At 38.5% G+C, this 22,825-nt stretch overlaps 2 protein-coding genes across 4 annotated transcripts; one reads left to right on the top strand and one right to left on the bottom strand.

The window, feature by feature from the left end:
• Positions 1 to 1,573: 1,573 nt before the first annotated feature.
• LOC130715310 (inorganic pyrophosphatase TTM2-like) lies at positions 1,574 to 12,111 on the bottom strand. Of its 3 annotated transcripts, XM_057565389.1 has the most exons (13): positions 11,868 to 12,111; positions 10,483 to 10,831; positions 9,628 to 9,742; positions 9,177 to 9,372; positions 8,973 to 9,086; positions 8,658 to 8,831; positions 6,466 to 6,660; positions 5,921 to 6,043; positions 5,732 to 5,853; positions 3,948 to 4,074; positions 3,542 to 3,814; positions 2,844 to 2,936; positions 1,574 to 2,105 (listed from the first exon to the last, which is right to left on the bottom strand). In XM_057565389.1, the coding sequence occupies exons 2-13, from the start codon at positions 10,829 to 10,831 to the stop codon at positions 1,896 to 1,898; spliced, it is 2,091 nt and encodes a 696-aa protein (XP_057421372.1). In that variant the 5' UTR covers positions 11,868 to 12,111; the 3' UTR covers positions 1,574 to 1,895. The 3 variants fall into 3 exon arrangements, with proteins under 3 accessions (XP_057421372.1, XP_057421373.1, XP_057421374.1); XM_057565390.1 differs by lacking the exon at positions 2,844 to 2,936; XM_057565391.1 differs by lacking the exons at positions 1,574 to 2,105; positions 2,844 to 2,936 and having other exon boundaries at positions 3,636 to 3,846.
• Positions 12,112 to 17,066: 4,955 nt separating this feature from the next.
• Positions 17,067 to 20,029, top strand: LOC130712541 (uncharacterized). Its single transcript, XM_057562371.1, has 4 exons — positions 17,067 to 17,855; positions 17,946 to 18,531; positions 18,673 to 19,704; positions 19,830 to 20,029. Exons 1-4 carry the CDS (start codon positions 17,067 to 17,069, stop codon positions 20,027 to 20,029), a joined length of 2,607 nt encoding a protein of 868 aa, XP_057418354.1.
• Positions 20,030 to 22,825: the final 2,796 nt, after the last annotated feature.

Genomic DNA, 22,825 nt, shown 5'->3' on the forward strand with positions numbered 1-22,825 from the left:
TCTTTCTCCATTGGAGATTTCGGTTGAATGATATGAACTTTCTTGATTATTAGAGTTGATGGGAAACGATCCAAGAGCCTCAGATCAAAGATTGGTTAACTTGGCCACCAAGACTGTCACTCAATTTCTCTACTCTGAAGAAGAGAAGAAATATGAAGCTTATAACATCGGTGAAGGAAATCAGAAAGAAAATTAGAATCAAATCAAATCAAATCTTCTCAAAATGAAATTACCGAAGGCATTTAACGGATACTATGTAAACATAAATATTAAACTGAATTTTTTAAAAATTAATTTAATTGCTCAAAAATAATTTTATTGATGATAATTATATTCACATAAATTTTAAGGGGATTGATAATGTTCTATTATCTTTGACACTATTACAAAATTGATTTAATGTTTTTTTGGGTTGCGTTGACACAGCCGCCGGCTCGAGGTTTTGAGTTTAACTCACCTCCTAGTAAGTTGAGGGTTCAAACCCATTGGGTTCAAAAATATCCAAGCGGTTGTTTCGAGTTACTTCTTTTCCGTTCTACCATTTTTATAAGATAAGAGTTGTGCTATAAAGCACAAAACTTTTATGCACGAGCACAACAAACCCTCTTGTTTAATTGTTTGAAAAATGTGATTTGTAATTTTCAAATAATTAAACAACAGGGTGTGATGTGCTCGTTTATGAAAGCTTAGCACAACTCTTGTGAAAAAAAGTTAATTTAAGTATGATTTAATTTTATTTAATATGTGCACTAATGAAACATATCATAACATGAAGAAGACACATGCACTTATGAGAATGAAAAGTATCATGTGGTTTCCCTCGAAATTAAGAATAAGAATTTGAATTTATTATATTTTTTTTGTTACAAGAGGGAAATAATTTAAATTTATTATATAATTTGGACTAATTAGGGTGAACTCAAAAAAAATTATAGCTTATTTAATTAATTAATATTAATGTCTTTGGCACAATTTTCTTCATTGAAATTTAGTTAATAACTGTCATGTAATGCATCAGATAATACTTTTTAAAATATCCAAAATTAAAATTTTATAATAAAGTAATATTTTAAATATGGTTTTATTGTAGATTTAAAATGAAATAAATACCCTTTGAAATAAAAACAAAATTTAATGTAACACCTTTACAATTCGAACTGTGACTCAGGGTGATGACTCTTTGGGCTGGAAGGGAACGCATCATGAGTATTTTACCTCAAGTTTTGGTTATGCTTAGATTGCTGGTGATGGTCCTATGCTTAGATTGCGGATGATGGCAAACCAATCCAGGATTTGGAAAAAAAATGGAAAGTGTTGTGCACGGGCGATAGTTTGCTTCTTTTTGTGGCTAGTTAGGCGGAATGCTCTCCCAACAAATAAGAGGCAACACCATTGTAACCTTGCTGAGATTAGCGGCGACACCATTTTAACCTTGCTCAGAGTGTAGCCTGCAGTAGGTGTGGTAAATTTGTATACACATACTGATAGATCATATTATTATTATTACACCATTGTAACCTTACGGGTATGTATACACATACTGATAGATCTGGTAAATCAAAAGTCTGTAACAGGAAAATAACATTTACCCAAGGCATAAAATAACTAAGTCATTACTAGCTTTAAATCATCGTTACATCTTGGCTATCATATTGTTAACTAGGTAACTATAGTTAGAAAAGGGAAAAGTCTTAAAGTTGAAAATGCCATAAACTAAGATACCAAGTAATACTACGAAATTTCCAGCAGGCATCATCTCCCCTGTCAGATCCTCAAATACCCTTGAAAGCTATACTAGCCTCAGAATCATTGGCAATGCCTCACTATCTTATCAGAAAAATATCATGAAGTAAAATAAAAATATGACTGAATAGCACTGATTATATGTCCAGGTATCAATTTCGAGTTAACAAACCCTTCACCAAGAAGATCCCCAAACAACCAACAGCCACTGCCAATATTAGATTAGGTCCAGTGGAATCTGAATAAGGAGCTACACTTTTTCTGTTGGTTCTTGTTTGATGAGGCTTATCTCCCGTGTTTCCGCATAAAAGATTATTCAGATTGTCCAACTGATGAATGATCTGACGCTGACCCATTGCAATCTGATTACATACAGCATTTATTGACATCAATCGAGAACTGATGCAGTATTCATTAGAGTTATGCCCCTCACCTCACCAATTCAGAAAGATTATATGAATTTACCAGCACATGCTTCAAGTGAATGATAAATTCTATTTTTATAGAAGCAGTAGTACAGTCTGAATTTTGTCAAAACATAAACCAGAAACAACTGGTAAGCATTAAAGCTAAAATGACTGAGACAAGCCCTATATCAGACAATTTCAGAACTATTCAATCTTATAAATCTGCCAAAAACATCTTAATGGTATCTGCTATATTTTTCCTTTTAATAATAATCATACATAGGTAAGAAATCCCTGTACCAGGAAAGGAGATCGTTTAATTGTATTCACTAACTTATCTCAGGCCAAATCAATGCCTATTTTTATTATATAACACTACCAAGGTAAGTTAATGACTTTTGGTAAGTTAACCACCATTAAAAGCACATTTTTTAGCTCAATTGTACTTTTTGTCCCTCAACTATAGCTTTGTGTGGTTTTGATCCCTTAATAATTTTTTGTAGTAAATTTAATCGCTCGAATTTAAAATTGTTATATACAACCAAGTCCCCATCACTTTTATTCTAGTTAAAATTATTATTATCTAAGTGAAGTAACTTCAAATTGATTCAATTAAATCATGTTAAACATTCTCCTACTCAAATTAAACTGGCAAACTAAAATGTTAAATTGAGATATGCTACCAACACTCACTTTGACACTCTTTCCAACCGTCTCTCTTTCATTAGTTGAAATCCACGTAGGGTCCACTAAATTATATGGGCCCCACTCCCAATTTTGTGTGACCTGCATAAATTTTAACCAATAAAAGAGAGTTGGAAAGAAAGTGTTAGAGTGAGTGTTGGTAGCACTGTTGTATTAGATTCGACTTAAAATTGAGGAATTGTCAAATTTCTCCTCTCTAAACCTCTTTCTCACATCACATAAAATCCTTAAAATTTTATTTTTCACCAAATTTTAAACTATAAAATTAGAAATAAAAAATACTTGAATACAAAATGAAGATTTAAGAAATTTTAGTATATGAAAAATAACAGAATGACCAAATTTGCTTAACTTTAAAAGTAGAGGGACTTAATTAGTTCAAAAAACTAGAGGGACCAAACTCGCACATAGTCCAAACTAGATGGACTAAAAGTGCAATTAAACATTTTATTAAAAAAAAATATGCTATCTTCCACTCCCATTGCATAACATTTATCTTGAGAAATTCCAATTAAATGTCACTAGAACATTTCCTTTCTACAACCTTCTACTATTTAATCTATTTTTGGTTCCTAAAGTTAAGATTTACAAATCTTCCTCATTGAGAGAATTGTGTATAATGGAAACCATCAAACTTATCCTTCAATGCTGAAAGTAAAATAGGATATAAGAATATGAAAAGATACCTCATCTGCTAATGGTGTCTCCTTGGCGAACTGTGTTGGGGACGAGGAATTTGGAATGATAGGTCTAGTTAGTGAACGATTATTCCAACTAGTGATGGAGTGAGAGGTGGGAGCAGAACCATTGCAGGCCTCAGCTTGCAGGACAATATTTTGTTGGCTTGCACAATTTTTCTTGATAGTTAACTTGGAGTTCAGCTCTTGAATTTGATTTGTAAACTCATCCATTCTATCATTTAAGGAAGAAATTTGTTCTGAAAGTATTGTAATGGCCCCCTGCCAAGTGCCCAATGATTATGAAAATGAAGCTAAAAAATAGCCAATTCATTTCAGGATGGTCAGCTAGAAAGGTGATATTCAAATCAGAATATCAACAAGAATAAAAATTACCACAATTAAATGAACATACCTGATTTGCCAGATTTGTGACTGAATCTGAATTATCTCTTTCATGAAGCACTCGATTGTTGGAAACATATCCAGTTACTTTGGCTTGATTTTTATCCCTTTGATTTGTACATGACTGTGACATATCACTGTTGAAGTTGAAGAAACACATCAGCCTTTTCATTTGTTAAATGCAGAAGAGCTATGTTGCACAGATACGGGCACCGTTACGGCTACGAAATTTAAGAAAAAACTAAAGTACTGGTGTACGAATATATGTATGTATGTGAATTTTATTTTAATATGAATAAATTAATGAATTTCATAACACCTTAACAATACTATTAGATATCTTGTATCTTGTAAATAGGTAGGATGTCTTGTACTAACTGTAATTAGGTAACGTTATGATAGAACCCTGATATTATTGAATGAAGAAATATACAAGATTGCTGAGATATTCGAGAATCTCAGCCACCCTCCCTAATTCCGAATCCAAATGATCCAAAGGATAGCTAACTCCCGCTAACCCACTCTTATTTATAGACTAACTGTCAAACTATCTAAGTACCTATCACATAATTAGAGCTAATAAAGGTTTGAGCAATAGTCATATCATAAGCTAGCTTTTGGTGTAGAGTTAAGTCTTAGCCTAAATTCAAGATGATATCAGATCCTATTCTAGATCTAATAACGAGCCACCGACAGCAATTCAAAAGCCAACCTAGCCCGAAAATTTCCTAGTGCAATCAACTTGACCACGACTTTAAAAAGTGCAATATAAATAAGTCCTACAATCTACAAGCACCAAAGTTCAAATCTTGGCCAGGATGGGGTGTCTCGCAGTCCCACATCAACTAGAGACATGGCCAAATTATAGATTATAAAGGTCAAGAGAGTCCTCATCTCATGAGCTAGCTTTCGGTGTGGAGTTCGGCCTATACCATATTCAGGACATCTTTTTGGAGAAGGCATATGATATGGCTCCTAAAGAGGCTTTGTGGAAGACTCCAGAGAAAAAGTTTGCATTGTCCACAATCAAGCAGTTACTGAAGTCATGACCAATGTGAAAACATGAAGTGGGGCAATAGAAGACTTCCACGTAACTATATGTTCGCATTCTGCACCAATGGTCAACTTTAATCCCTTGTCTTCTGATCTTGGTTCTAGAAGTGGTACTTGACAGATCCAAGAGTCAGTTATGGTGCAAATGATATGTGTTAGAAAGAAAGTAAATAGGGTAATTATAGATATATATATTTTCATGTAAATATAGTAATTAGGCTAATGATAATCTTCGTATCTATAATGTCTATGTATATATATCTGTTTGTGTAGGTTCATAATTCTCCTAGTCTCAACAATACCATCATATTTGAGGAGGTTAAGTTAATTGTATTCCTTGCTTCCTCAACTCCAATGTTTTATAACAAAAGAAAACACATATATTGCCACTTTATTGCAGAAAATACTTAAACTGAGAGGGAATAACTATTTACTTCATTAGTTCCAATTACCATTTCTCATATGTTTTCATTACCTGTTTGAGAGAACTTCAAATAAGCTACAATTGTAATGAGCTTAGTGCTCAAACTTACGGATTTTTCAAAAATATATAAATTGTGTCTAAATTAATTGTATAGGCTAATGAAATTATTTAACTGTCGTGATTAGGATATTCTAGATCTTCTGTACTTATTATTATAAATCAATATAATTCACATTGCATGTATTCAAAAAATCTCCTATTTTTCTCTTCTCTCAATACTCAAAAGCAGAAAGCATATATAGACTGTAAATATTCACCTCCTTATACGCCTATGTCTTACGTGAAGCGCGTTAGTAGAGGCTTTAAAGAGTGCTTCTTTGGGGCTTGACATCAAATCCTCATCAAGTCTAAGCTTTGTCCTTAAATCATCTGGCATGGCCTGTGGAATATTTAGACAAAGAAAGCTAATATAGGATTAGGTATTAGCATATTGAAAGTTGCCATACCACAACACCATTTACAAGCTTTTCAAGTTGAATCTGTTGAATGTAGGTACGGGGAATGTAAGAACCTTCAAGACCCATCTGTTGTGCTATGTATATCACAACTAAGCGATCTCTTCCTTGTACCTATTTATTATTAAGTTACAACAAACAGGTTAAACATGTAATCTGCAATCAATCAAAAATTAAATATAAAAACTAAAAAGTAAATGAAGGAACTAAATGTCAAACATGAAAAATGATAAACCGGTAGAAGATATGTCAATAGTGTATATAAGTATACTTTTTATGAGGTAGAATCATGTAATTAGTACTTCAATGAATATATATTATAGCTTTACTATTTAATTGAGACATGCGGATTTAGTCATATGCTCTCTTACTTTGCTCTTTTCCTCTCTCTATATCATGAAACATATATGGAATGTTCACGTAAACACCAAATCAAAAACAGCAGAAAATTTTCAGCAAATGTAAGAACTTTTAGTCCGATAATGTCAATGAAGTTGAAATAGTAAAATCATATTGTAAACTTATTCTAACATTACCTGAACATAATGTCGATTAAGTTGCTCAAGCCAATCTAGTTTCACACAAACCCTATCATCCGATAATACACGGCTGCTTCTTTTAAGGATAGTTGCTATTGTGTATCCTAGGGCCATTAGTCCACCAAGGAGACGAACACTAACTGCGAAAGTAATTCTTGGTGATATGATAAATGGATTGTTTGTCACCCATTCCTGAAAATATAAACCATGAATTAGTTTACCCAAGGTAACAAGATCATATTCCATGAATCAAGTAAAGGAACTAACAACGTATAATATTCCAAGAATATGGAGTTCTTGATAGCACACAAACCCTATGAAATATCTATTAAACTTCGTGCTACATAAATTCCAAATTTTACTAAAGGAAAAGACCATCGGCCATGAAAAGTCACCGAAAGTACTTAATAGAATTTGGAAATTGGAAGGCCTAACTCAATCCAAAAACTCGCTCAAGAGTTGAGGATTGTCTTCCCATATATAAGGGTTATCTTGGCCATATCTCTAGTCAATGTGGGACTTCTCAACACCCCCTCACGCCCAGGGCTATATATGTGGAGCGTGGGACATGCACGAATGAACATCTGCGGGTGCCCGATATACAGGTGCTTTCCACTTAACGGATCTAGGACAGGCTCAGATACCATAATAGAATTTGGAAGGCCTAACTCAACCCAAAAACTAGCTCAAGAGTTGAGGATTGCCTTCCCATATATAAGGGCTATCTTGGTCATATCTCTAGTCAATATGGAACTTCTCAACAGTATTTCTACCACAACCTCTTCGCTGAATAAAATAAAAATTAGAGAAATAGAAGAACAGGAAATGTTTCCGTTATATATTCAAACAGGAAAGCAGCAGATATTCATCAGCACACCAAACTTTACGAAGGGTTTGGAAAAGACAAAAGAAATAGATTTTGTGACAATATGCTCCCGTCTGTGGTAACCTTGTGTGCCTAGCAAGTATTATGAATGAATTTTTAAACATAATTTTCACTTTACGTAGTCAAGTAGGAAAGAATTATTTTCTTTCCTTACGCAGAAGGCCAAACAGTAAAGTTAAGAGTGTTTTGGCCAGACGTTCACAGGTCTTGGAAAGGATAGATACTGATTTCACTTCTATATTTTGCATCTGTGCTTGCACTTCTGGTGATCCTCCACTCCAGTAATTATTTTTATTTTCAATTTTAACTTAATGATTGAAATTATAGATAAAAAATCTCTTATAAAACACTGAATTTGAACACGGCATTGCATAATTCCATTTCAGTCTCAGTTAGGTGGAAATATATTTCACTATAATGATTACACATAATAATGGTTAAAATTTATATATATGTACAGTTGCTAAGGTTAACAGAGGTACTGGTTATGAATGAGACAATGACATTTTAGAAGTTACACACAACCATTCTTATTTCCAGATATTAAAGAAAATTCAGGATCTCATTCATGACTTCAATTTCTAGATATTAAAGAAGATATAATGTTAGATGTTGGATTATGATCTCAGTCCCAAAAGTTTAAGGATCAGGTTAATTACAGTTTGCTGATTAAATTCTGTTGATTTTGTTCTATTTACATAATTTGTTTCGCTAACTTTTAATTATAAATAAGGGCCCGTTTGATTTCTATTTTCATTTTCTGTTTTCATTTTTAATTACAATATCCTCACATTGTTTTCACCCTGTTTCTTGTTTTTAAAGTTTTATATGGGAACGGTGAAAACAGAAAACAAAGCAAAAACATGGTAGCAGGTCTGTAATTAAAACTGAAAAAAAATGAAAATAGTATAGAAACTACACAGGCCCTAAGGAAGGGTAGTTCCGAAAATTTTCAAGTCTGTTGTGTGTTGCCTTAATCAGGGGACATAGTGCTGGAAATAGCGAGAATTAGTTGAAGCCCTGTTGCCATCTTCTGTCCCAAATATTCCTATGCTTTTAGTAACTCTTGAATAAATAAAATATCATAATTTTCCTCTTACAAATAAGCAAGGTACTAAATAAGGATACCCTACTTGTGATGCAGCAAACTAAATAGGAATTTTGGTTATGCACCAATTTCAATTAAATATCTTTATGATGTCCTTAAAAGCAAATCCAAAATCGAACATTGAATGCACAACTAGAGCAAACAACTCTTCAGAATTTTTTTTTAAAAAAGGAACTAAAACTGGATGAGGCAAACCTCAAACATGAGATTGTATTTCCCATCCTTATTCCGCATCCGTAAATATGATTGACAGCTTTCCGGATCTTCACCAGGTGGTAGAAGATATATGTCATAAGTCTGCTCAGTTGTTTCCTCAAAATCTTCAGAGAGAACAGCTTTAATTTGATCCACTGTTACATTTCTGGCTGACTAGAACAAATTACAGAACTGATCACTACCTCTCATTGCATCAACAGTCACAAGTCACAACCATCAGGAACTAACACCACTTTCCCTGACAAAACTCAGAAGTGTAATTAAAAGTTAAAACCATATTATATGTTCACTAACCTTTAATATGTAAGTAGGGCTCTGGAATCCAATAAACGGATTGAACTTGTTGATGATTTTTATATGTGCTGTCTGCAGATCAGGTTCAATAAAAGCCTTGTACATAGGATATACCTGAAGAAGAAGAAAACTAAGGGATTTTTCAAACACAATCACCTCCAAATCTATATAAATAATGAAGGAAATAGAGAAAAAAGTATGCACCGTCTCAGATATTTGATGAATAATTTCTTCAGGTTCTTGACCAGCACGTTGTATATCACGTATAACTCGTTTAACAAGGTCAAGGTGAACGCCGCCTGTTACAGATACTCGAAGGTCCAATAGAAGCCTCAACTTCTCACTCAATGCATAAATGCCCTCTATAATCACAATTCGAGAGCTTGGCACATCTACTGTCCTGGAAACAAGATCTGTCATATATTGATATATTGTATTATATAAAATTGAAGGCTCATTATCCAAAATGAAGTAATGGGGCATTCCAAATCAATTGAAATAAATTTTGACATAGCAAACTTAGTATTTGGTATCTCTATACTCTGTATTATTTTAAGCATAATAATGTTGGCTGACCTCTGACCAAGTCAAAACTTTAAGAATCAAAGAAAAATATGCCAAAGTTTTTAGATACTATAAGTAGCTTAGAATTAACCTGTATCCTGTACGTGAACTGGATTTGAAATCATATATAGGAACTTGCACTGGCTTTCCTTCCTTTAAATCACGTATATTTCGGAGCAATGTTTCATAATCTGTTACGCGTGGATCTGCTCAAAGAGATATAAGGTGAGAATATTGTCCTAGCTTCTAACTGTAAGCCTATGTCAAAATATCGCATAGTAACCAAAGTATGAAAGTGATACACAGACATATTATTCTATGGATTAGGTCAATCTTCACAATAGCATACAAATTTTAAGCATAAGCTACTTTTTAATGCTTCAACTTTATGTTGTTTACCTCAAATTTCCTTTGTTTCATTTTTAAGGTTTTTCTATGTGATACGTCAATGAAAAGCATGTGACATTTTATTCTTGGTACAAAAACTTGCATATGACATTTTAATGAAGACTTGACGTTAAGGTTATTTTGGCCCTGAAATATTGGGCTAGTTTTTAGAAACCCTTAGTACAAGTAATCTGTTACACAGAGAAGAAAATTGGGAAATTAATTGAAACAAACAAAGAAAAGAACAATTTTATTGAATGATTGAGTATAGGTTTTCTCCAAAAAAAATTCTAAAATAACAAAATGAATCTTTCTATCCTTATTTCACCTATTTATATACGATATCCCCGCCTCTAACTATCTTACTTCTCTAATTGTTCCTAACCGAATACATTCTAACTGACTACTAGCCCTTTGAAATGCTCCATAGAAGGAATGCTAAAGAATGTGCTATTAGAGTAAATCAATAGCATATACGTTTAGTTGTAGTTTGCCTCCTGATAATGCACCACAGAAAGAATGCAAAAGTATGATAAAGAAAGATCCAATGAGAAATTACCATCAAAGTTTCCATCAACAATTTGACTAGAGTCATTGTAATTGTCCATTGAAATGACTGCAATGCCTGGCAAGATGTTGAGTATCTTTTCAGTAAATGCAGTCTTCCCAGCCCCTGAAGGACCTGCCACCCCTACCAATATTATTCCATCATTCTTTTGGACCAACAATTGGCATGCGTGGAATACTACGAAATACCCCTTCTCAAATGATAATTGGTCATGGATTGGAGCAACCTCATAGCGATCAGAGTGTTTCCTTTTAACCAAGCGAACTTGATCTCTTATGAGACCAAGACAGCAATCAGCACCAGAATTATCTTGTGCCATAGCAGGAATGTTGATTTCCATCTAAATAAAACAAACAAACAAGAAACCCTGTTTAAATATCAAATATGCAAAATAAAATAAACCACATAGAAATATTCGTATTTCCTACACCAGAAGGATTTTCAGATTTCAATATAATTTTCACAAACTGAATGGTCCTTTTTCTTTCGGCTATCCCTTACGTCCTAAAAACCCTAGTCAAGCAACAACAGAATGACATTGCTAATTGAAATTCTGTATGAACTGCATAGAATTGTAGAAGGATAACTGGTCAAGTAAAACGATTAATACTTTCTTGTATCAAGTGAACCAAGACAACGTGATGTCATTGCTTCCATCGTTATGTGAATTCTTCTCAAAAGTCAAAACTAGAGATTCATCCATAAATACAATAAGAGAGTAAATTTGAAGACAGAAGCTAAGTGTCATTCAACCCATATTAATAATATGTAGAGGTAGAAGTAATGTAAGTAACAACTAATTTTAGAAACTTCTGTTGCTATATCTATTACCCGTAAACTAGCCACGGGCCTTGAAGAACCTTCATATTATAAGAAATTGCAGTCATTATCACAACAACCCCCAAGCCCCAAATATAGGAAGTCCTCAATAAAGTGGAGGAAACTGATATCATAGTGAATCATAAAATCAAAGAAGAAACTTTCTGATACTAATAACCTCAAAAGAGTAAGGCCAAATTCAAGACCATTTTCTGGTCAAATTCAAACATTATGTTTAGAAAGTTGCCATAGAAACAATCAACAGAAGACTCTGATGAACACAAATCAAACTTTATGAGCATATTGCTCCTTCTTACCACTTACCACAATCAAATTTATCATAAAATTCAACATCCTAGACGACACCATCTTCGATACACGACCTAAAACGAAATAATCAGCATTTTGATTCACAAACCAAAGGGGAAAAAGCACAACTCTTTAACAGAGGAAACCCCATAAATCAATGGCTAATAACAACCAAGGAGAGTGAGAATGAGAATGAGAATCAAAATGGATCCAACATACACATTTGTGATTATTATCGGAGCACTCACCGTTCTCGTTAGCTCCCTCAATAAACAGTGAGTTTAGCGGTAGAACAACCTTGAAGCATGATCAATCTGCATTGGCTAAAGCGAGTAACAATGTATGGATCATGGAGAGAAGAAGAGGAAGAGATCAAGAGAACCGAACAAAACGTGAATTTCTAAAGAACCACGTGTGATTCAAATCCATCTTCCAATGGAAGATTTTTGCATGCAGAGCCCTGAGACAGACAAGTTGCTATGTCTGTGGACCGTGGAGCTTCATTGTTTTCCAGGAAATATATATAATCACTTCTTTTATAGGATATTCAATATCTCTATAATTTCTCTTTAATTTTCACTATCTCTTTTTTTTTTAGTTACAAAGAGGGGGTTAAACCCCATTTCATTTAGACGAGATTATTTTTACATACTCTAAAATATATATTTGCACTATCAAATAGGTGTTCCGTCTTTTCCTCAGTAACCAAAATGTAAAAGTAACTGTTTGACTCTTGAGATCCTCGGAAGAGGCACTCTGTTGGCCCAAGATATCTGGCCCAAAAGGCACGAGGCAGTCGAAAATGGACCAGAGGAAAAGAAAAAACGCCAAGTTAAAGAGGTAGTCGAATTCGACAAAGGGACATTGGCAACCGGTGCTAGAAACACGGGCACATTTAACACGTGCAGCATTGACTGAGTCAGTTTCTCACCACGATGGCTGAGTACGTGGCCAATAAGCGGTTAAAACAGTTGAAGAACACGATCTCCACCACTATGCAGGGAACTTCCGGGGCAAGCATCAGATCGTGGGGAGAAATCAGACCCACTAACCCATCCAATAAGGAAGAAAACCGCCAAGAACACGCGGGACATGAAGCTCTATAAATAGGAGAATCCAAGTCAGAAAGAGGGTTCCCAACTCAGCTCTAAAAACTCACTAAAAAGCTTTCATGTCTGCATCAAAGAGACTCAACGAGCCTAACGTGATCATGGAGGAGTACGTTGACGAACCAGCCATTTATGATTCCTGCACTTAGATTTTCGAATTTGTTGTTGTTACTGCTTTTGTTTTTGTTGGATTTGTTATCGAGTTTATCAATTGTACTTTGTGTAAAGCTTTTCAATTAGTGAACATTACTTTCAAGCATTTCTGATTGTCTTGCATTTTGTCCTCGAATCTTTACTTCTTTTTATCCCTCGACACACGGCTGTCGAAAACCCCAATTTCACACACGCTTTGGCAAGACGTTTTCCCAAAAGAACCCTTAATTCGCAAAACTCTTAAACTTTTTCCAGTCGAACTCGGAAAATGTTTGTTTACTAAATATCACGGTAAACAAATTGGCACACCAGTGGGACCGTTTTTGTGAAAACCAAGTTTTACATAAGTGTTTTGTGTGAAGTTTTGTTGTTTGTGTTTGTGCTACTTGTTTTGTTGGTTGTTTACTTGCGTGAGTTGGTTTATGCACTTGAGAAGCGGCAGAACAGTAAGTATGGCAAATAATCGAGGTAGAACCTCCCCACAGGGATCTAATGTGGTGAACCAAAATAGCCCTAGTGGGAGCAGTAGTAACAATGAGGAGGAGTTGCCTCCTGGGACCAATCTTGGCGTCATATCACCACCCCAGGGTGTAATGATGTCAGCCGTGGCTGAGATACCTATCTCTACCACTGTTCAGGCCGTCACAATGCCAACTGTGACGAGGGGAGTGGCCAACGTGGCCCAAGCATCCTTTATGCCAAACCTTCATCTGCCTGCGAGAGATATGCCCTTTGGCATGCCTACATCATTGATGCATGACTTGCAGAGCAATTATTCAACGTTCTCAGAGAATGTGCCCCCTTTTGGGATGCCCCCATTCGGGGCAAATGGCACAATGATGAATTTAGGAAATCGAGTGAGCCCTCCCGACTTTGCCACGGGGCAAAGTTCCCAAATGTACTTGCCCACGGGTATGAACTCCGGGTCACTTCAGGCTATCAGGCAGCAGGTTGACGATAGCCAACACGAGATGGCTAACATGTTATCTCGACAGATGGGGGAGATCTTCAACCCCTTGATCCAGAACACAAATGCCAACAACCAAGAGTTAGCCCATCAGATGGGGCGTCTGGCAACGGCGTTAGGAGCACAAAACTAGGTAGCACCCCTGCCGAGAATTGAACCAATTCCACCAGTCGCAATCCCAGCTCGCAGGCCCGTACAACCTTACCACCACGTAGGACAAAACCCTTTATTCGAAGAAAACGAAGGGGGACAACCAGGGCCGCAAAACGTATACATGGTAAATAGGGATGAACATGCTGACGGAGTGTTGGAAAGAATTCAACACCAAAATGCTGGGGAGCAACAAAACGTTGCTGCTGTGGTCGAACAATTGCTAAATCAGCATGGTTTTAATGTAGGTTTTGCTAACAGACCTCATTTTGTTTCGGCCTTCACTGAAGAGGTTCTCGAAGCGGAACTCCCTAGAGGCTGGAAAGTCCCAAAGTTCACTAAGTTCTCTAGGGACTCAGGGGAGTCTACTGTAGAACATGTGGCGAGATACCAGATTGAGGCTGGAGACCTGGCCATGAATGAGAATCTGAAAATGAAGTACTTTCCAAGTTCTTTAACTAAGAACGCGTTCACATGGTTCACAACCCTTGCTCCTAGGTCAGTCCACACTTGGACACAATTGGAAAGGATTTTCCATGAGCAGTTCTTTAGAGGGGAGTGCAAAGTGAGTCTAAAGGATATGGCCAGCGTTAAAAGAAAGAATGTCGAGTCTATTGATGACTATCTGAATAGATTCAGGATGTTAAAATCTCGATGTTTTACTCATGTCCCAGAACATGAATTGGTTGTTTTGGCTGCAGGTGGTTTAGAGTATTCGATTAGGAAGAAACTCGACACGCAGTACATTCGAGATATGTCTCAACTCGCTGATAGAGTAAGGCATGTCGAATTACTCAAAGCGGAGAAAAACGACGAAAGAGCTAAGACAACTCACAAATGGCCCAAAAAAGAGAAAGTGGCCTACATAGATACAAAGTTGGTGTGTCCAACACAGTACACATGCCACGAGGTCGCTCCCGAAGTCGACATTAATGACATCAATCTGGTTGAACTCCAGCCAGGAGATCCTTATGTGTGCAAGGCATTAAAGCCTTATGAAAACAAGTTGGGAGAAGAATCTCCCAAAGACAGTATTCCTGCATTCAAAACTTATACTTTTGATGTGACCAAATGTGATGCAATTTATCACATACTTGTTTCTGATGGTTTAATTGTGGTCCCTAAAGACCAAAAATTGCCTTCTCCTTAACAGAAGAAAGGCAAAAAATACTGTAAGTATCATAACTTTTTTTGCCACTGGACCTCACAGTGTGTTCGTTTCAGGGATCTTGTTCAAGGAGCACTGGATTCTGGCAGGCTCAAATATGGTGAAAAGATTAAAGGCCAGGCGAAAGTCGACTTAGATCCACTCCAGAAAGCTGAAGCCAATTATGTGGAGCCCCTCCACATTTGCATGGTAGATATCACCGAGAAGCTCGACTCAAGCTTGATTCTGGAAGAAGAAGAAACGAAAGAAGTGGCAGTCGAAGCACCATCTGAAGAAGTTAGCTTAGAAGAGGTTTACCCCAAAGCTGGAGAAACTCTTGTCGAGTTCCTGTCTCGGAGCCAAGACGGGGAAAAGGAAGTCATGCTATGCCCTAGATGCAGCGCTGTTTTCGACAAGTCAGCAGTCAAGGCCTATCAAGACTCTGAAATGAAGAGGCATTATCAACAAAAAGCGCCTGTGGCCAGAAGGTTGACTTTTCCTCATGAAGAGATCGCCACCCATATGGATCAAGATCGAAAAGGGAAGAACAAAACCTATGTCCCCAATGCTGAGGTGCCAAAAAACCAATGGTTCCGGTCAGCACCTCCTAAACCGAAGCCAAGGCAGAAGTGGCAAAAAATCGACTTGGGCCAAGGATCGTCGTACGTTAACAATTCTTAGGTGACGAGAAACTACTCTTATGGCTCGAGGAACTACTATGGGCCAGAGCAGATGACCAGGACCCAATTCCGACGCTTTTTAAGGAAAAGAAAGGCGGAGCGAGAAAGGGGTGGCAAATTTCGATCCCTGTGGGATATCAAGCCCGCAGATGCCGCAGAAAACAAGCCAAGCGTGGCATCCATCATCAATCATTTGGACCAAGCCATCAAGCAAGGAATGACCCTGCCAAACTCCAATCAAGAGAAGGAAAAGGCAGCTGCCAGAGATGAAGATGAAGACATGTTAGAGGACTTCGACGAAAGTGATGGGGAAGACCTCAACATCATCTGCATAGTATCCATACTCCCTGCTGATTTCGACCGAGTATCCGAGGTCGTTGAAGGCGACGAAGATTACTATGTCGAGGAAGAGGCGGATGATAACCCTTTATGCTATTATGTTATGCAGAGAGGGGCTGTCGAAGATGAGAGGTCCATTTTCCAAAGGACTTCAGAACATATGAAGAGCCACTTGAAGCCCTTGTTCGTGTGGGCCAAAGTGGAAGACAAAGGCGTCAACAAGGTACTTGTCGACGGTGGTGCTGCTATCAACTTAATGTCTAAGTTCATGATGAAGAGGTTGGGCAAGACGGAGGCAGATTTGATCCCCCATGACATGGTCTTATCAGACTATGAAGGTAAGACCAGCACTTCTATGGGTGCAATCATGCTAAATATAACAGTGGGGACAGTAAGCAGATCGACATTGTTCATCGTTGTGCCTTCAAAGGCCAACTACAACCTGTTATTGGGTAGAGAATGGATCCACGGAGTAGGGGCAGTGCCTTCCACCCTACATCAAAGAATCTCCATATGGAAAGCAGATGGAGTTGTCGAGAATGTGCAAGCTGACCAAAGTTACTATTTGGCGGAAACAAGCTATGTCGACAAGAAGAATTTTGAGAAGAGTTTGGCCACAATTGCCCCACTAGACACAGTGGCCAATCAGTATTTCAATCCTTATTCAGAATACTCAGTGACACTAGACCCAATTCGAGGATTGCAGCTCAATGAGTCATGCAAGGTGGATGCTATGAGTGGATGGCACAGTGACGAGGAAGAAGTTGCTACTAAAGAAGTGGCAAGTGGTGAGGCTGCCACCAGCGTGGCAACGCAACACAATGATGATTAATTCGAGCTTGGCTCGGATTTCGGCTTACGCGGCCGAAAACAGGATGAAAACGGCTTTAGAGGCCGACAAAATGGCCAAAGATATGGCCATGGAAGGAAAGTTTAAAGTTTCAGTTTCACCTGTCGAGATGCTGTCTCGGAAGGAAAAGGATGGTGCATGTGGAAATGAGCCAAGTGAAGAGGCCAAAGAAGACGAATGTGATCTGAAAATGGATTGCATTTATGATGATGGCTCGTTGGGGTTCGAAAAACCTTTAGTGGACGCCACGAAAATGGAGGCTCAGGACCCTTTGGAAGAAATTGATTTGGGGGATGGCTCGAAGAAAAGACCAACCTATATAAGTTCCTTGATCGACCCAGAACTTAGAAGCAGAATGATAGAGTTGCTGAAAGAGTTCAAAGATTGTTTCGCTTGGGATTACGACGAGATGCCTGGTTTGAGTCGAGATTTGGTGGAATTACAACTACCAATCAAAGAAGACAGAAAGCCAGTAAAACAACTGCCTAGGAGGTTCCATCCAGACGTTCTAGTAAAAATCAAGGAAGAAATCGAAAGATTGCTGCGGTGCAAGTTCATCAGAGCGGCCAGATATGTTGAGTGGTTGGCTAATGTAGTCCCGGTAATCAAGAAAAATGGTAAGATGAGGGTCTGCATAGATTTCCGAGATCTGAATGCTGCCACACCCAAGGATGAATATCACATGCCCATAGCCGAAATGATGGTAGATTCAGCAGCAGGCCATGAATACTTAAGTCTTTTAGATGGATATTCTGGCTACAACCAGATTTTCATTGCCAAAGAGGATGTGTCGAAGACAGCATTTCGATGTTCTGGTGCCTTAGGGACATATGAGTGGGTGGTCATGCCATTTGGTTTGAAAAACGCTGGCGCGACCTACCAAAGGGTAATGAATACTATTTTCCATGACTTTATTGAAACTTTTATGCAGGTCTACATTGATGACATAGTGGTCAAGTCCCCCTCCAGGGATGAACACTTGTCACACTTAAGGAAGTCATTCGAAAGAATGAGGGTACATGGCCTAAAAATGAACCCTCTTAAATGTGCATTTGGTGTGATTGCAGGTGACTTTTTGGGTTTTGTGGTGTACAAGAAAGGCATTGAAATCAACAAGAACAAGGCCAAAGCTATTCTCGACACAAGTCCACCAACTAGCAAGAAGCAGCTGCAGTCGCTTTTAGGCAAAGTCAATTTCCTCATAAGGTTTATTGCTAACCTTAGTGATAAAACTAAGCCGTTCTCATCCCTTCTTCGACTAAAGAGGGAGGACATTTTTCGCTGGGAAGCAGAGCACCAAAAAGCATTCGATGAGTTAAAAGCTTATTTGGCAAACCCTCCGGTGATGATACTTCCTATAAAAGGGAAGCCAATGAGGTTATATATTTCAGCTACGAATGAAACCATTGGTAGCATGTTGGCACAAGAAGACGAAGATGACATTGAAAGAGCCATATTTTATTTAAGTCGTGTGTTAAACGATGCTGAAACTCGATACACTATGATCGAGAAATTGTGTTTGTGTTTGTACTTTTCTTGTACCAAGCTGAAATATTATATAAAGCCAATTGATGTAATGGTTTTTTCTCACTTTGATATAATAAAGCACATGTTATTCAAGCCTATTTTACATAGTCAAATTGGTAAATGGTCTTTAGCATTAACTGAATATTCACTCACTTATGCCCCTTTAAAGGCAATTAAGGGGAAAGCAGTAGCCGATTTCCTGGCAGACCACACTTTGCCTGAAGAGATAGCTTATGTAGGATTACAACCATGGAAGTTGTTTTTCGACGGCTCAAGTCATAAGGAAGGATCAGGAATTGGTATGTTTATAGTGTCCCCGCAAGGCATCCCAACTAAATTCATGTTTCAGATTCGAGAAAGTTGTTCTAATAACGAAGCTGAATACGAGGCTTTAGTCTCAGGCCTCGAAATACTTCTGGCCTTGGGGGCAAAGAACATCGAAGTTAAAGGCGACTCGGAATTGGTTGTAAAGCAACTTACTAAGGAATATAAGTGCGTAAGTGAAAATTTGGCGAAATATTACGTAAAGGCCATGAGTTTACTGGCCAATTTCGACCAAGCAGGAATTAGCTACATACCTAGGGTAAGCAATCAAGAAGCTAATGAGTTAGCACAAATTGCTTCTGGGTACGTGATAGATAAACTAAAATTGAAAGAGTTAATTAGGATCAAAGAAAAATTGAGCCCTTTAGATCTCAACGTTATGGCTATCGATAACCTTACCCCCGATGATTGGAGAAAGCCAATAGTCGAATACTTGCAGAAACCGGTGGGGTCGACTGACAGAAAAGTCAAGTATAGGGCTCTAAGTTATACCATCATAGGTAATGAGTTGTTCAAAAAGAATGTCGACGGCACGTTGTTGAAATGTTTAAGCGAGGACGACGCTTTCATAGCTGTATCAGCTGCTCACGACGGCCTGTGCGGCGCTCACCAAGCAGGGGCAAAGATGAAATGGATTCTGTTTAGGCAAGGGATGTATTGGCCAACTATCATGAAAGATTGCATCGAATATGCAAAAGGCTGTCAAGATTGTCAGAAACATTCAGGAATCCAACATGTGCCAGCTAGTGAATTAGATTCTATTATCAAGCCATGGCCTTTTAGGGGATGGGCGATAGATTTAATTGGCGAGATTCACCAGCCTCATCAAGGCAGCACAGGTATATCATTGTGGCAGTTGACTATTTCACCAAATGGGTCGAAGCCATTCCACTACAGAGCGTGACGCAAGAAACGGTGATCGAATTCATACAGAATCACATTGTGTATCGTTTTGGATTACCAGAGTCAATCACGACGGACCAAGGCACAGTGTTTGTAGGACGCAAAGTGGCAGCCTTTGCAGAATCCTGGGGCATCAAGTTTCTAACCTCGACCCCCTACTATGCTCAGGCGAACGGCCAAGTAGAGGCTGCCAATAAAACTCTAATAAGCTTAATCAAAAAGCAAGTGGGTCGAAAGCAAAAAGCTGGCATGAGTCTTTAAGCCAAGTCCTGTGGGCTTACAGGAATTCACCAAGGGAAGCGACAGGAACAACACCTTTTCGACTGGCCTATGGTTAAGAAGCCGTGCTACCCGCATAAGTATATTTGCAATCGTGCAGAATTCAAAGACAAAAAGAAATTCCAAGTGAAGTTTATTGGAATATGATGCTAGACGAATTAGTAAATATCGACGAAGAAAGGATCTTGGCGCTAGACGTTCTAACGAGGCAAAAGGATCGCATAGCTAAAGCATACAACAAGAAGGTTAGAAATCGATCTTTTGTCACAGGAGACTACGTATGGAAAGTTATCCTCCCAATGGATAAAAAAGATAGGGCCTACGGGAAATGGACCCCTAATTGGGAAGGGCCATTTAAAGTCGAGAAAACGCTACCTAATAATGCCTACGTGATTAAGGAATTAAGCAATCAACGTCAGTGCGTTACGATAAATGGCAAGTACCTAAAAGCATATAAGCCAATGTTGCATGAAATCAAAATCGAATAAAAGACAAATGTCGAAATTGCCAAATTGGATTCATGAGTCAAAAAGAGCATTACAGGTATGGCAAGATACAAAAGGAATTAAAAGCCTAGAACAGAAGACTGGCTTTGTATCCGTCATATCTAGCTTGCATGGGTGCTAGTCGATCCACCAGCGCCGCCATCTGGCCCTCAAGTCGAGCCTTTTTTTGACGAGCAGCTAGGTCTTCAAAGGAAATAGCAGATATCTCGACGGTTAGTCGAACGAGACCTTCCGGGTCTTGCTGGCCCAAGGAGGCTTGGAGAAAATCGAATTTCTCCTTCAACTCATCTATCTGATATTCCTGAAAGAACACCATCACTGAAAGCTCCCTGAATTCTTCAAACAGGGGCTTGGCTTCCAAGAGTAGCCCCCGGAACTCCTGAAGAGGAATCCTAATGCGTGCAATGATAGGCCTGTGGAGCAATTGATCAATGAGCCCTAAAAGCTCATCAAGGGAAGAAGAAGATTCATACAGGTTTTGAAAAAGGTTATGTTGGAAAGCCAGGTCTCTAATACGGCGAAGAATAAGCCTTCTATCCATAACCAAAGATGAAGGTTTTTAGTAGCAGGAAGAAGATGAGAATGGAGAAGGGAGAAGTTACTGATGAGAAAAGAGTAAAAAACGACTTCATTTATAATAGGAATGTAACAAACAGCCGCATTAATGCAGGGCATGCAGTTGCCAAAGCGTTAGCCAAACATGGTAAGCCACGTCAGCCACTACCGTAAGTGGAGGAAGTTCTTTAGTTGTTGAACAAGAACGTGGTGAAAGAGCGTCATAAATCATCCTATTTTCCAAGAAGGCTGGGAAGATGGAAAGTTAAATTATATGCCAAGCTAAATGATGTGAAACTCAGAAATACTACGCAGGAAATATTTTAACAAAGGTAATGAGAAATCGACAATAAAAATGCAATCAGAAGGTAAGTCATGTCGAATATCATCAATACGAAATTCATTGTCAAACATTGTCAAACAAAGTCACAAGGTTGGATATTACAACATTGGAAACAAAGGCCACACAAACACATGGCCACTACAAAGACAATGAATAAAAAGTATGAGTCCTAAATCCTCGACTTGAAAGCTTCAAGTTGAACCCTGACAGCAGCGATCCTGGAATCCAAGCTTTGCTTCACACCCTGCTCCGCCGCAACCTCCTTGGAGAGTTGAGATGTCGACAACATCACATTTGCGCACTCAGCAGCTAGAGCGTTCAGCCGGGAGTTCACAGCTGGACCTTCCTCGACCAGCCTTGCTTTCTCCTTCTCGAGTCTTGCCATTTCTCTCTGAAGCTCATCTAGTCGAGCATCAACACCTGACAACTCAGCTGCTATAAGAGTTTTCCTAGCAGTCAGCTTGAGAATTTCATCTTTTGCAGGCAAGAGCCCATTGGTGTTAGAAGCCACTTGTGCTTTCTTAGTCTTGACGAGCAGCTCCACGGAAGTGACCTTGTCAAGTGTGGCCAAGAGATCAACCAAGAAAGTCTGAAGCTCGACGAGAGCATCTACCTGAATTTGGTCAAGTCGTTGGGCCAATAAGAAAGCAAGCAGCTCTTTAACTTCCTGGCCTGGTTGAGGGTTGGCCCGGATACTGTCAATGAAACCTTCGTCGAAAATCAGCCCCTTCAGCTTACCTAAAGCTTCCTCAACCTGGCTAGCATTAACTGCTCCACCAGATTGAGCAGTCTCAGTAGTTTCGGTTTGACGTGGCGGAGAATCGAGATCCAGAGTGCCATCGAAGAAGCTCTGAAAAATGGCGAGTAGGTCTTCAACCAAAAGGGCATTAAGCCTCTCACCGGAAGTGTGGGAAGAAGCGGCCGTCTTGGAAGAAGCTGAGCCTCCTTTAGTATGAGGAGAAAGCAAAGCAACCTTGACATCCTGTTGAAGCTGTTGGGGAGAAGGTTCAGAATGTGTCGAGGCCAGAACATCATCCTTTGGAGGAGGCATAATGCCAATCACCCGGTCAGGCTGAATGATTGGGGCCACTTGACCTTCGCCACTCTGTACTTCGACATGTGGCACATTTTCTTCACGAGCAAGGGAAGACATGTTCTGAGTATCTTGCGGAGGAAAATTAGAAAGATTATCTCGACATTCTTTGGTATAATAAGGCTCGCAGCCAGGATGCTGCCAAGCGATTGGTTTCGAGTTAAAATAGAATGTCAACTTGTCCCACACAGGGTCCGACTCAATAGAGTCTAAACTCGAGCTCGAGGATTCCAAACTGCTCAAAGAGCTAGACATAACAACTGGTGGGGGATTAGAAGAAA

This window comes from Lotus japonicus, chromosome 4 (genome assembly GCF_012489685.1).
Source record: "Lotus japonicus ecotype B-129 chromosome 4, LjGifu_v1.2".
Classification (NCBI taxonomy): Eukaryota; Viridiplantae; Streptophyta; class Magnoliopsida; order Fabales; family Fabaceae; genus Lotus; species Lotus japonicus.